This window comes from Ipomoea triloba, chromosome 3 (assembly GCF_003576645.1).
Source record: "Ipomoea triloba cultivar NCNSP0323 chromosome 3, ASM357664v1".
Classification (NCBI taxonomy): domain Eukaryota; kingdom Viridiplantae; phylum Streptophyta; class Magnoliopsida; order Solanales; family Convolvulaceae; genus Ipomoea; species Ipomoea triloba.
This window is the reverse complement of record NC_044918.1, coordinates 20,093,938-20,108,963: the sequence shown is the minus strand read 5'-3', so window position 1 is coordinate 20,108,963 and position 15,026 is coordinate 20,093,938. Positions and strand designations below refer to the sequence as shown.

Sequence of the window (15,026 nt, the reverse complement as noted above, 5' to 3'; positions counted from 1 at the left end):
TGCAGAGAGGGGAACGGAAAACAGAGTAAGGAAGAAGGAAAGCTTCCTATAGGAGGCAAGAGAGAATACTAGCCATGAGAGAAGCTAGAGAGAGGATAATGATATATACAGGTCCACGATATAACAATTGAATTATAGTGTAGACCATGGTTCACAATATACTTTGTTGAATAAATAGTCAGCTCACTGGAGAAAAAATTGGGTCAACAAGGGATTCTAGTTAAGAGCCCCGAAAACCTTAAATGTTATTTCTGATTTTAGCCCAATTAATACCGTGACAAATACCAATAGTTATACCATGGACTCGGGTCCACCTTTCAAAGTGGATCCATCACAATTTACATACTGAATGTTCATCATTTACATATTGAATGTTCACGATTCAAATTGTGAACATTTAGTTGTTAACATTCCGTATATAAATTGTGAGCATTCAGTATATAAATTGTATATTTTAGACCCGAGCCTATATAATAATTTGTCGTGTGATATAGACTCAAGTGAATTCCAAGTACCTCGGAAGATGTACCTAGGGACCCAAGGTCAACTAAAGGCTACCTGGGGAGATGGTTTCTCCGTCGACTGGAGATGACGACCCATCTCCAGTTGACAGAGATGGCTTCTCCGTCGACGAGAGATTGCGACCAAACTGGTCGCATTCTCCGTTGACCGGAAAAGGCGACCAGTTTGGTCGCTTCTCTGGCGGCGACTTCTCGCCGGTGATTGATTTTGACCTAAATGTTTAAGGTTCACCGGAGTTTGGCCGGAAGTTCGTCATAGGATCGCCGGAGACCTACAGGTTCTGGTAATACTATTTGTCCAATTAACTTTCTATCCCGCTGGAATAATATAGCAATCATTATACCATTGATCATAGTTCACTTTTTAAGGTGAATCATTGACATAAGATGCATTTTTATTAATTATTATACTAAAGGTATTTTTTTTACAACACTAAATGTATATTTTTAATACACTGAATGCACATTTTTTGAAATTACATTATTTAGTATACTACTAAGTAATGAACCTTTAGTACACAAAAATATACATATGTTATAGGCAAAATGTACAAATAGGCCACTGAACTATTTGTGGATAGCAATTAAACCACCGAACTCGAATAAGCTCCAAATTCATCCATGAACTTGGAAAAAAAAGAGCAATTAGCATTTTTAGCAAGTTAACAACAAGTTTGTACTGATTGGGATGCCATGCGCATTTTTTGATTTTTATTATTATTGTTATTATTATTATCCTACTAAGCATTTGACCCTCCAAAAAAAAATTAACCATTTGACCAACACACCACTAACTAATAAATAAATTTAACTACCAATCACACGATGATACCTCAAGAGGGGAAATTTATGGGGGAAATATAGAAGGGATTTGAAGCATTGTTCTTTAACCAAAATGTTAAGTAATATTTTATACGGAGTATATTTTATTATCAACATAAAAAACAAAGGAAATATATTACTCCGTAATTCTATTCTTGAAAGTAGGTTTTTACAATATTATTATGTTGAAATAATTGTTGATACTCCGTATGATAAAATCTAACACGTAGAAATGTATTGGGTCGATTTATCCTTGATTTTAAAAAACAAATAAATAAATAAAAGCAAAATACATTCAAATATTCAATGACAATGCTTAGTTTTTTTTTTTNGTTTTTTTTTTTTTTTTTTTTTGTTTAATTAAGGGTCAAATGCTTAAGTAGGATAATAATAAAAAATAAAAAAATAAAAAATACTAATGGCATTCTAATCAGCACAAACTTGTAGATAACCTGCTAAAAATGCTAATTGCTCTTTTTTTTTTCTAGGTTCAGGGATGAATTTGGAGCTTATTCCAGTTCGATGGCTTAATTGCTATCCCCAAAAATAGTTAAATGACTTATTTGTACCTTTTCCCTATATTATATTAAAAATGCATATTTTGTAGAGTTAGTAATACTAAAAAAATGTATATTTATTCATGATTCACATTATAATGGCAATTCAAATCATATAGCTCTATCCAAAAATCAGCGGTAACAAGGGGTGTGGCGGCGGGAGAATGTTGGGTTGAGCTCTCGCAACAACTAGGAGGCTATGTTCAAATGACCAAGGTCCATCATTGAGAACACGTTGTACATCAAGCTCATGGAAAAATTGGAATAGGAAGGTGTTGTTGGAGAGGTCCTTGGCTGCCACTCCCATTCTAGGGCGCCAAACCGACGCCATAGTGTCTCTCATGAAGGGGAATTTCACGATCCTTTCGGTAATGAGGCGGCTAACAAGGGTGAAACGATGATCAACGGTGGCAACAGAGTCGTCGTCGAAGTCCAGGTCAAGTCAACCCGGTTCGTCGATATCAAGAGCGGCATAAGCTTCCTCTAGTTGTTGGGTATTGGTTGTTGGGGAGGTGGATGTTGGGTTGTGAGGCGGTATGGTGATCGGTAGGTCTGTGTTTTCGTGGAGGTTGAGTGGTGATCGGTAGGTCTATATATATAGTGTTGCAAAAATCGCGCTAGCGCCCGGCCGTGTTAAGGAATGCCAGAATCGGCCTCCTCCGCGGCTGGGCGCCTAGGCGGCAGCTTAGCCAGCTGAATCGTCTCAACCCTAATTTTTTTTTAAACGGTTATTCGCCAAAACCATGTCGTTTTGGCGAATAACACTTAAATTGTTCTTCTTCTTTTTTTTTTTTGTGAAAATGTGTTTTAACTTGTAATTGTTTAAAGTTATATACAATTTAATTATTGAATAATAAATTATTCAATAAATTATAATTTTATACAATTTTTTTAGACTTACAACAATTAAAAAATGTAAGATTATAGTAAATAATAAATTAAGTGATAGTGGCACCCGATGTCCTGGTTTACACTCCCACATGAATGATGGAGTGGGTTCGAGCCTCAGTGGAGGCCACGCTTCAGTAGGGAACAGAGTCAGTGGGTTGAGAAAGTAGCTATGGACAGATACTACATTGTAACAGAGTCAGTAGTACTCAAAAAAAAAAATCGGTTGGGTGCATTTGGTTCAAACATTGAAATCGAAATGATAACCGGCATTTGACTCTTTGTGCTTTAGTAGGTTGAGAAAGTAGCTATGAATAGATACTACATTGTAACCTTGAGTCAGTAGTACTCAAAAAAAAATATAAATTATATCCAAATATTATAATTAAAAATTAATTTCTAAATCAGCATAATCAAATTATTTTTGTGATTACCTCGCACACATATAAAACCTGGCTGCGCTCCATGAGAATAAGACTTCCCATGACAAGTATGAACAAATGATAGATATCGATTTGGAAGATCTATTTTTAAGGATATGATTTTTGTTACAATGAGCTTTTTACTGTACGGGAGAGCAAATATATGTACCATTTTAAAAATTGAGGGGTAACATTTACACTACGGAAAGGCAATATATGTACCATTTTAAAAATTGAAGGGCAACATTACACCACTAATAATTCAAGGATGACATTGATAATTGGCATATTATGATTTATGGAGGGGCATAAATTACAATTTTCCCAATAAATTAAAGTATTTATTACTTATATGAGAAAGTGTAATACTTTTACATTTTAATTTAAAAGTATTACATTTTTACTCATAAGTATTACATTTTATCTTATAAGTAACAAACACTTTATTCCTTATTAGTATTATTATATCTTTCAGTATAAGTATTACAATTCCATATTGACCCAATCCGTTTCACGGACAAAGATGATGATATTACATTTTTTGGTAAAGTAAAAAAAAAAATTATTTCAAATTGTTATTAAATTTTATGTAATAAGAATTATGGTTTCTATCATAAGTAACAAGCAACTATCTAGATTTGACTCATCTCACGAATTAAGATTCGTGAGACGGTCGTCTGACACAAGTGTGACTATATATATGTATAATTGGGCCACCCTAACTCTCCACCCCCTAATTCATTGTGCGTGCAATTAGGAATACTGTTTATTCAATTCATTTCAAACATATACAACTTCTTCTTTTTATTTTTTATTTTACAATTTTTCATATTTACAATGAACCCACATATGATCTGCATTTATTAACATTTCCATAGAATCTCCAAAAACATCATAGTCAAAATAATTGTCATACCCTACCCATGTTGAGTAGCAATAGTCTCCCCACCTTCGTAGCTCTGAGCAACATTGTGGAGAAGGTCTTTCTCCCGAAATTGTTTGTCCATCTCGTTGGACTAGATTTTTTTTTTTTTTTTTTGAATACTACTAACGCTATTACAATGCAGGATCTGTTCCCTATTGAAGCAATCAAGAGTTAGTATTGTCTCCACAGAGACTCGAACCCACCACCTCCCGTATAAAGGAAAGGGTTTGATGCCACTGGACCACAAGGTCCTTGGACTAGATAAAGAATTTGTTTTCTACATTCATCAGAAGGTGGTTCTTGCTTCGAACAAGAAGGTAATTTTTGCACTTCTTCAAGAACTCCAGGATCTTCTTTATCAACTATTGCATAAGAAAATCTAATTTTGCCCGTAGTTTTTTTTTTTTTTTTTGAATACATAACAATCCTAATATAAAATAGATATTGAAGCTTTCCATAGTTGTTTTTTTTTTTTTTTTTTTGCTCTTTCACTTTTTTCTCTTTCTTTTCCGTTTAACTGATTTATAAGTTTGTACGATATAATGAGAAGAATTTATTTTACTAATAACTAATTTTCTAGACGTGCACTGCCTTAATAATTTTATAAGTTACAGCTTTTACTAACACATAATATGGAAAAAAAATCAATTAAATTGAATACGTTATAGTACAGTTATAGGTAATTAAATTGATCATTTGAATATTACTTTTGTTTAATTAATTAAAAGCAATGTATCGACCTCAGAGCTTTGAAAAATAAAAATTTATTAAATTTTTATTCAGGTGAAATGAAAATGATTATTAATTGCACAATGAATTGAATAAACAGTGACCTATTAATAAAAATTAATTGTGCAATTAATAATCATTTTCATTTCACCCTACTACCAAACATGAAAAATACTTTCACCAAAACCCATTACTCTTACTAAGTATTTGATACTCATTTAAATTCTAATTCCCATGTGCGAACCAAACACACCCTGAATATATATGCAAATTTTGCATGAAAAATAGTTTGTACTTCATTTATAAAATTTTTAAAGCATATACAGAGATTACCATAGAAAACCACCATATATAAACTTTTACCAAAAAAAAAAAGTTTAATTATATACAACAGTTTTCAAAGAAAACCATCATATTATTAAAGAAACGAATTACTCTTTTTTTTTTTAAATACAAACTAGTATTTTCACTCGTGCATTGCACGGTATAGATTTGTTATAATATTTTAAGAATATTTGGATCAATATACAATTATATAAATTATAACATCAAATATTATATAGTGCAATTGATGAAATTGATTGGATCAATTATGTTTTCTGGTATTTTCCTTGCTTGAATTAGAGCAAATAATTGTCCAATTACCCATTTGATGCACGAATAAATTTTTTATTATATATTTAGGTAATAAAATTAAATATGAAATTATAAAAAGTCTAATATTGAACACGTACATTTATTTGATTATAAGATTAGTGCAAAAGTATCACTCAATTAATTGAATAACGTATGACTTGTTTTTCTACAATTATCTTAAAATGATCGATATGTAATATGGCTGATGAAATTATATTATTACTAAAATAAATATGAGAAAAATGAAAAATAATTTAATTTTAATTATTATAAATTAACGACAATAACCAATGTTAAGCTTAATTACCATAATAATTATTAGACAATTACACTAATATATGTGCAATTATTCTTTTATACCTTAAGTATATTCATTTTCACCCTATCACATTTAGTTTTTTCTTCCTCCTCCATATATAAATGAATTAATTGTAATTATTATAAAAAATCCAACACCCCATGTTCTAATTATACTAATATCTGTGTAATTATTAGTTTATTTAACATAATAATTATAATTCTATTATACTAATATTTATGTAATTAATTTCTTAATTACCATAATAATTATTAGGTAATTATATTTATATTGCGAAATTATACTTTTATACCATGTTTAATTGTAATTATACTAATATCCATGCAATTAGTAGCTTAATTAGCATACTAGTTATTAGATTTTATATACTAATAGTTTTGGCGGGAAATTACAAAAGTAAGATTTTGATTTTATTAGTAGTAAGTATAGATATTGATAGATTTATAATTAAAATAATTAAATTTAGAAATTAAAAAGTTAGCAATTAAATTTTGTATAATTAATATAGTGCATAAGTATATGTATGTATGTATGTATTTTAAAAAAAAAATTAAATATTTATGAACACATATTTTGTTAATTTTATAATTTATTTTCTTAATTATATTTATTATTTTGGTAGTTTTTTTGTGAAAACTTATTTTGGTAGTTATAATTAAGGAAACTGCATGTACAAATCAAAAGAATTTAATTATTAAATTTGTAGTAATAAATATAGTCTGTAACTATATTGAGCATAAATTATTAAAACTATGAATTATTACCATTATTTTGAGTACAATTCATTCTTTAATATAATTTCAATTATTTTATGATATTATGAGTATAAATCATTAGTATATTATGAATACAAATTATTACAACTATAAATCATTAACAACACATGTAGTTTTGGGATTTGTTTTTTAAATCTCGAAGCAATAGTCGCAAATCATGTTGAAAAAGTCAATAACATCTCCTTCAATTACAGCCTTAATTAGCTTTTGTTATTCCCCTCCAAGCTTGCTTCCTAGTTATTGATGAGTATTATATTTATAATTTATTTCGTAATGTTTGATTTAATAATTTTTATTAATTAGTCATGTTTTTAGTTTATCTTATTTAATTATTACACTTTTAATTAGTTACTTTATCTTTTTGTAATATTTGTAATAATAATAATAATAATAATAATAATAATAATTTTAGTTTTAACTAGTATTTCCACCCGCGCGATGCACGGAATAAATTTGTTATAACTGCATTGAGGATACAAGGAAAATTTATTACTGCATTTTATACAAAAGAAAATATGCGCGTATAAGCTATTTAAAAAATAAATTTGCTTACCATTAAATTTCGAATGAACTGGATTAAATGTTGAAGAACCAACAGTTATTTATAATACCGACTCATTTTCTTAAAAAACATAAAAGGATCAGTATTTAGACGATTCTCATAAAATGATTTGTACTTTAAATAACAACTATGAATGTATCTCCTATTTGTAATATTAAATATTATATATTAATTGCATATATATTAATTGATTTTCTAGCCACTGGAATATTTTTTAGAAATAATAAAATCAAATAAGTACATAATAATTAACACATTAATTGGAGTAAATCAATAATTTTAAAACAACAAATAAATCAAAAATTGTATATACTAAAATGTAAAGCTAGGTTATTAACAAATAATTTAAATTTGAGTTGTACTACCATTCCTAGGCATATTAATAGGTGTTCTTGGATAGCAAACCATAAATCCACTGTACAATGCTTCACTACCAGCCACTGCAATTATTTATACTCGAGGAAAAAATTACAAATTTTATTTTATTTAAATAAAATAGTTAGGTACGCTATTGAGATAACAAATTTGCTATCCAAGAATACCTATTAATAATAAAAATTACAATGCTTCACTACCAACCCCAATATTCTCCCTTGTTGATTCAACAGCCCCAATCCCTGCAAACTCTACATTTGGATCTACATGGTCATCATAATCTAAGTCATCATTTTCCCCACTATCCTCACTGTACTCAAAATCATCAAAATCCTCATCACCTTCAGACTCAAACTGTCCTTCAACTACAGTTTCACCATCACCAACCCCCTCACCTATCACCTAAACCTCAATCTGTTTGGGAAACTGGCCACTATCACAAACTTTTCAACAATTAGGAATAATAATAATAATAATAATAATAATAATAATAATATAAGTATGGGCATTTTGGACTTTATACTACTTATTCCTTTTCAATTCACATATATACCAAACATTGAAATTGAAATTTCCAGTAATTATATTTATGCAAACCAAACACTGGAATTTAAATTATCACTTTATTCCCATATTATTCATCTCCCATGAAATTATAATTCATTTCCCACCTAATTCTTTCACTCCAACCAAACGTCTCGTCATAGTTTATTGTCAATTTCTCAATTATGAGTAGCTAGGGTTTTTTATTTCCAACTCCAAGTTATAACTCTATAATTTGATTTGTGAGACTTTGGGCTTAATTATTTATTCGTTATAGTATTCTATATTTTTATGATTTTATTTCTAATGAATTCATGACTATATTTAATTTGGATGCATACTCTTTAATTATTCTTGTGATTCAATGATGCTAGCTATGTGATTTATTGGTCATTTGACTGGGATTTCATACACAAAGTAACTAGGTCTTCACGAACCATCTAGAAAAATATAGATACAAATTGAATGTTTACCCGTTCGGGGAATGTTATTTGTGTAGCTAAGAATTCATAAATCTTAATGCAATTGAAACTTGAATCCTAGGTGTTTGTCATAGGGTTAGGTTGCCTACTTAGGCTATCAATTAGGCTTAATTGGCGGCGTTTGTCACTCTTAAGTAATTTAGGTAAATTTGGGGTTATTGTTAATCTACGCCAACTATTTTGATGAATAAATATCTTTGATGTCAATGATCATGTGAAATCAATTAGAGTTAATAATTGAGGTTGGAAAGTTTCATTTATATTAGTGATACTTGTTTCCCTATTGGTTTATTCTTGAATTAGATTTATTGTCTTCGTATCTTAGTTCTATTTTAATAAAAATCATCCATTTGCTTAAATTAGTTAATCTTTACCTAGGAAATAATAGTTAACTCAAAACTCCATGTGGGTTCAACTTGAAGTTACCATGACTATAGGTTAGTTTGGTTATATTATTATTTGGTGTAAAACTACACACATTAGCAATGGAGATTTTAGAGTAGATTGTATGTAATCATGCTTATTCGGACATTTTCACCCGTGTGTTTGCGCACACGCTACGACCTTAGCTTATATAGCATATATGCTATTAATATAGATTTTACTTTGTAATGGAAATTGTTATTTTCGTTACAACTGTTAATTAGCCTATATGCCATCAAAAGAGATTTTGGCCTTGAAGGTATACTGGGGGCTCCATAGTCCATACTTATCATGGACGACTAGTTATTACTTTTGAGGATTATTTGAGAGTATGTTATATTTTTTATGCTGATGTTTTCTTTGGAAAATATTCTATTGAATGGCTATGGGGGTGTTTGGTTACCAGCTGATCAGCCATTTTTCAGCTGGTTTGACCAATTTTGGCTGATTGACTTGGTCAATCAGCTAAAAATAGTGTTTGGTAAAACAGCTTGTTGGCATAGCTGATATGGCCAATAAGCTGATTTTCAACAAGCTACTCCCAGCAGCGTTTTTACAAACAGCTGATTCCATTTCTTCTACCATGCCAAAATTATCCCTGATCTTATGCAAAACAAACCAATTTGATCTTCATCCCAAAACCCACGCATATTCACAAATTAAAAATAAAGGAAAGAAAAGCAATGGAAAACACTCATCTCCTCCCTTCTCTCAGGCATCCATGGAACAAATCAACACAATAAAATTAGCAAATTAAAAGTAAATAAAAAAATGAAAATGACTATTAACCTATCACAGAAGTCATCTTCATCTTCAAAACTCAGAATACACAACAAACAAACAAACAAACTCTATTTTTTAATTCATACAAAAAAAAAAAAAAAAAAAAAAAACCACCGACATCAACAATTGAAATCGCTAACCGACTCATCTTCATCTTCACTGTAATTTTTTCTTGCCCACCGCCTCTTGCCCCTCTGATTATCGCCTCGTTCTCCATGGCTCTTCTTCTCCTCTTCGCATCTGATTTAGAGGAAGGGTAGAACTGTAGAAGAGGGTAGGGATTTGGGATTTAGAGAATGGGTAGAACTGTAGAAGAGGGTAGGGATTTGGTTTATAAATGGGTTGTGGGTTTGGGTCAAAAGGTAAATACTATAATATTAATAATAATAATAATAATAATAATAATAATAATAATAAAAAGTTCCGGTGGCAGGTTTCAACTTTCAATTGATTTAATAATAATAATAATAATAAATTATAAATGTAATTAAAGAAATAAAAAATTAACACAATGCCCTTATAGGTCATTTTACATAGAATCAGCTAAAAGTAAACAACTAATTTACCAAATACTTTTCTATAACCAGCTAATTGTATTAGCTGGTCAAACCAGTTAACATAATCAGCTATTAACTATCAGCAAACTCAATCAGCTATCAGCTATCAGCTATAAGCTGTTTGCCAAACACCCCCTATGAATATTTCATGTGAAAGTATGTAAAAGGTTGCAATTCAACTACGATTATGAATTCTATTTAGTCTTTAAATTTTAATATATTAATAAAATCATAGAGAAGTACATCAAATTATATCAACTCTTCACTATAATCTTTTCTCTTTTCAATCTTAATTCTATTTCCACATATCAACTCGATTTTCACTATAATCTTTATCTTTCCAATGTCAACTTTATTTCCACATATTGTATGAGTATCGGTTCTTTCATGTATTTAATTTTACAAATTAATGATCCATACATGCATAAAATCGATCTAGAAATAATTTTCTATTTCAATTATTTAGAACATTCGAAAATATATATTGTTTTGAGGGTAAGCTTTCTTTATTATATAAATAACTTTCTTGAATCATTAGTTTTCTAAATTGTTTCATTATTCCCATTATATTTATGTGAAAATAAACTTTTAGAAAGTTTAAATTTAAATAAAATATAAACAAGCAAATTCTGATTAGGATAAACAACCATTAAAGTCTTCAAGTACATACTCTGCAACAAATATTTAAAAACTCAACAGTTTGTTTTTTCTTTCTCAAAGGCCCTAATTAGATAAACAATTATAATACGGGCATGGGTTTTCATCAATCACTTTAACATCGCCCTTGTTGTCAAAGTACCACTCCGCGAAAAACTTTTCGATCGTCTGTTAAACAAATACATATGCATATCAATTAGAATGATGAAAGACAATTCTCAAGTTTTCAAAAAACAAAGATATTGTTTAAATTTAATAATTGCATGCATACTTAGAAGCTAATTTACACCATATAGTATGTATATATATAAAGCCAATAATAATATATATTATATATTACTCAATAATCAAAATTATTCTGTATTTTAAAAAATAAAATAAATAATTGCCTCATTACCTCTCCCGTTCCAGCTGCACTAAAATACCAAGAAGGGCCTAGAACTTGAGTGTGCCCATATGGGGAGGTAATCAAGATCCCTTTCTTAGAATTGTGGCATTGTTTAGGCAATACTGACAAGAGCTCACACCTAAGCTCTGAAATGAAAATATAACAAGTAAAAAAAATGAACAATAATAACGACTTTTAATCATTATATATAATGAATATTTATTGATTCAAACCTTGCATGATTTTAATTTGATTCGAAGTACAGTTCCTCCCTAAAGCACATGTATCAAATTCCTCTGACATCATTGTATACTGAATCTGCAATACGTATATAAGAGCATAATAAATGAAATTGGCCCACGATAATTAGGAACACAAATTTGTATAAATAAATTAAAGGAATTAGATTGGTGTGTTTGCATGGAAGTACATAATTTTTTTATTTTTTTTTGGTTTGAAATAATAATTATAAAGGTACAATTGCAAATTCTTAATTATAATTGTTATTATTGTTGAAAAATATAAATCAAACCTGAATTCTATCAAACCCGGACATCAAGAAAAAGATGGGCGTTTGAATGTCAGCTTGCAAATTTTCTGGGAAGAAACACTGCAACAAAAATTCAATTCAATACCCGTTACACTATTTTTCTTTGAAGTTAATAAAATAAAGCTTTTAAGACATTATATCCAAGCTGTTATATCTTACCATTTCTGGACTTAATCTTGAAGTACAAGAGGTAGGCAAGGCGTTTTTAGATCCCTAGTTAACCAAAAACGCAGGATATATAGTAAAAGCATAAATTGAAAGTAATGGAGAAAATATATATGAGATCAATTTAACAAAGTATAATATTTAAGAGGAATACATGTAATTTGATCAAACCGTCAAACATGGACAGAAATGTGTTTTCCTGTTAAAATTTTTGCATGTAAAATTCAGTACTTAAAATTAATCACACTAAAAGCTTATTCAATTAGATTTGATATGTAGGGTATAATCAACTTACGAAAGGAAAAAATATCCACCATCTGAAAAACACTTTACGCGAGAAGTGTTGGAGAAGTAGCGTCGGAATCTATCGCAATAGATTGTGGTCGCTACTCCTCCTGCTGAGCTACCCGCCAGAAGAGCCTATATATAATTTAGATTAATTCAAAATTAGGTAAAACATTACTATTATTTAAAAACTATAAACATGATATGGCCTCTCATAAAAATAAAAATCCAGGTGTATAAATTCCTAACAGTACACAATAATATTTGTACAAACTAATACATATATTAGAATAAAATGCTTACATTTTCTGCATTCCCCATCCCGTTGTTTAATAACTCTTTCATTATAGCACTAAAAATTCTGGCTCCTCTAAAGTAAAGTTTAGTTCCCTGAAACATAGAAATTTAGTGATGTGCAAAACAAAATAACATAATAAATAATCTTAAAACATCGATTGTTAATTACAATATAAAAGTAGAAACTAAAGTTGAGGTAATACATTTCCAATCATCATCTCAGAGTCGCCAGTAAATGACGATGCATCACAGTACCTAACATCAATTCTATTCCAATTGTAGAAGTCTGAAAGTTTCATAAAATAAAGTTAGGAACCCAAAATGGAGTGCACAATACGTACATAATTTTAACATATAATTACCAGGATTTTTTTCCTTGTTTCTGCTTAACAGATTTACAAACGTTGTTGCTGTAGCATTAGCTCCAACACCTTTTCTTCCAATATAAACATCGCAATCACTAACGTTCATGCACCATCCTCCTCCCTAGCATTTTGATTGTATATTAATATTTTTGAAAAAAAAAATTAACGAGTAGAATTAACAAAAAAAAAAAAAAAATCTAATAGACATCCATGGAAGTATATATTTTCTTGCAATGTAATTATTGTAGTCAGTGATAGCAAATGGATTAAACATTTTGATAGTTACATTCAAAATTTTGAATTAAATTTCCAGTAAAATTTACCTAACTACTTATTTTTAACTACAAATAGTCATACTATATACATATAACACACAACATATATACATTTGTTATTTGAATACTAGGGGTAATACGTAATTAAATTCAAAGTAAACACTGTAAATTATTCTTAAAAATTTTTAAAATTAACTCAATTACTTCGAAAATTGTTGCATGCTAGAAATAAAAATTAATAGAAATTTTTAAAGACTTACACGAAGATAAACCATCCAATTGCTAATTCCCTCTCCAAACCCTTTGGAGTAGTAATATGCTGCTGGATTTCCAGCTAAGCAAACTACCAAAAATAAATAAATAAATTAATTAATTAAATGATATAGGTTCTCATTATCTTATACATGTATGAATATTTATTTTGCAATATTATAATGTTCTTAAAATTAAAGAAGTATTACCAGCACTAGTATCGTTAACAAAAGTTGGATTCACTAAATCATCATTACCTGAAAATAATATATTCTCGTTAGCACAATTCTTCAAAAATAAAAATAAAAAATTAATAATAATAGCATACCACTGGTATCAGAAGTTGCAAGAGACCTTGTTGTGCTCACTACAATTATATAAAGAGATTAAAAAAGAAAAATAAATAAATAATGTAAAACATGGTAAGTAAAAACATACAAATAAAGTAAAGCATTCCCGTTATTATGTTCAATCATGCAATTATTAAACAAAATAAAATGAAAGAAATATATATATATATATATATATATATATATATATATATATATATATATATATATATATATATACTTACAGGCATTTAGAAGAGCAAGAGAAGTGACAAGTATTAACAGTATTTCCCCAAAGTTCTTCATTTCCAGTCTCTAATCTGTGAGAACGAAAGAAGTTAAACCTTGGATTCAAATTATTTAATTGTTAACCCTAGCTACCCAAATTGGAAAACAAAGCTGGCCTGGATCCACACATATCTCTATACTATAGATACAGACTTGCAATATCTATCTTATCAGCAACTAACCTAGCTAGCTAAGCTTCAGAAAACAGCACTTAGCATGGAAGAAATAATAGATCTGAAAGCTAAGAGATCAGATGTACAGGCAACAAGAAATATATCTCATCACTGAGCAACTAAAGAAATATATATATATATATAAAAGGCCTGCCAGAGAAAACATATATATCATGAAAATTGAAAACATAAAGATTGAAGAGTGAAGAGTTAAGTGAAAATACCTCAGTTGGCTTTCTCAAGCTTGAAAGGATCCAAAGGATCGGAGAAACCTCAGTACGTACGTATAGCTTCAGGAGAAGAATTGATGAAGAAGAAAAGAAAACAAGTTTGTAAGATATATTTAATATAAATATATCTATAGTAATTGAGAGGAATTAAAGAGAAGGATTATGGATGGAAATGAATTTATTTCTATTTGCTTCTGTATGTACACTCACACACAGACCACACTTTTTTTTAACAAAGAAAGGTTTTGCTTTGCATTATTTCTTCACTCCATTACAATTCATACGGCATTACTACAACATATATAAACATAGCAAACAAAGATGACAAAACATAATGTCATAATCAACAACCACTAATCCATGTTTTGTGCTTTTTCCTACCCCACATCCCATAAAACATTCCATGTTTTAGGGGATATAATTATCCACTCCATACTACCATGTTTTCAGGC

General features: G+C 29.3%; 1 protein-coding gene across 1 annotated transcript; it reads right to left on the bottom strand.

Moving 5' to 3' along the window:
• Positions 1–10,935: 10,935 nt before the first annotated feature.
• LOC116011797 (pectin acetylesterase 8-like) lies at positions 10,936–14,657 on the bottom strand. The gene is made up of 13 exons (XM_031251208.1): positions 14,569–14,657; positions 14,129–14,203; positions 13,883–13,921; positions 13,764–13,811; positions 13,563–13,645; positions 13,025–13,148; positions 12,866–12,948; positions 12,669–12,755; positions 12,075–12,128; positions 11,898–11,975; positions 11,599–11,683; positions 11,375–11,511; positions 10,936–11,145 (listed from the first exon to the last, which is right to left on the bottom strand). The coding sequence occupies exons 2-13, from the start codon at positions 14,187–14,189 to the stop codon at positions 11,044–11,046; spliced, it is 981 nt and encodes a 326-aa protein (XP_031107068.1). The 5' UTR covers positions 14,190–14,203; positions 14,569–14,657; the 3' UTR covers positions 10,936–11,043.
• Between the last annotated feature and the right edge of the window lie 369 nt (positions 14,658–15,026).

Excerpts from the sequence above, each read along its gene's own strand:
- LOC116011797 (XM_031251208.1), bottom strand. The coding sequence starts at position 14,189 with ATGAAGAACTTTGGGGAAATACTGTTAATACTTGTCACTTCTCTTGCT. Across the intron at positions 13,812-13,882 it reads TGCAACTTCTGATACCAGTG|GTAATGATGATTTAGTGAAT; the intron begins GTATGCTATTAT and ends TATTATTTTCAG. Across the intron at positions 13,646-13,763 it reads TGTTAACGATACTAGTGCTG|TTTGCTTAGCTGGAAATCCA; the intron begins GTAATACTTCTT and ends TATTTTTGGTAG.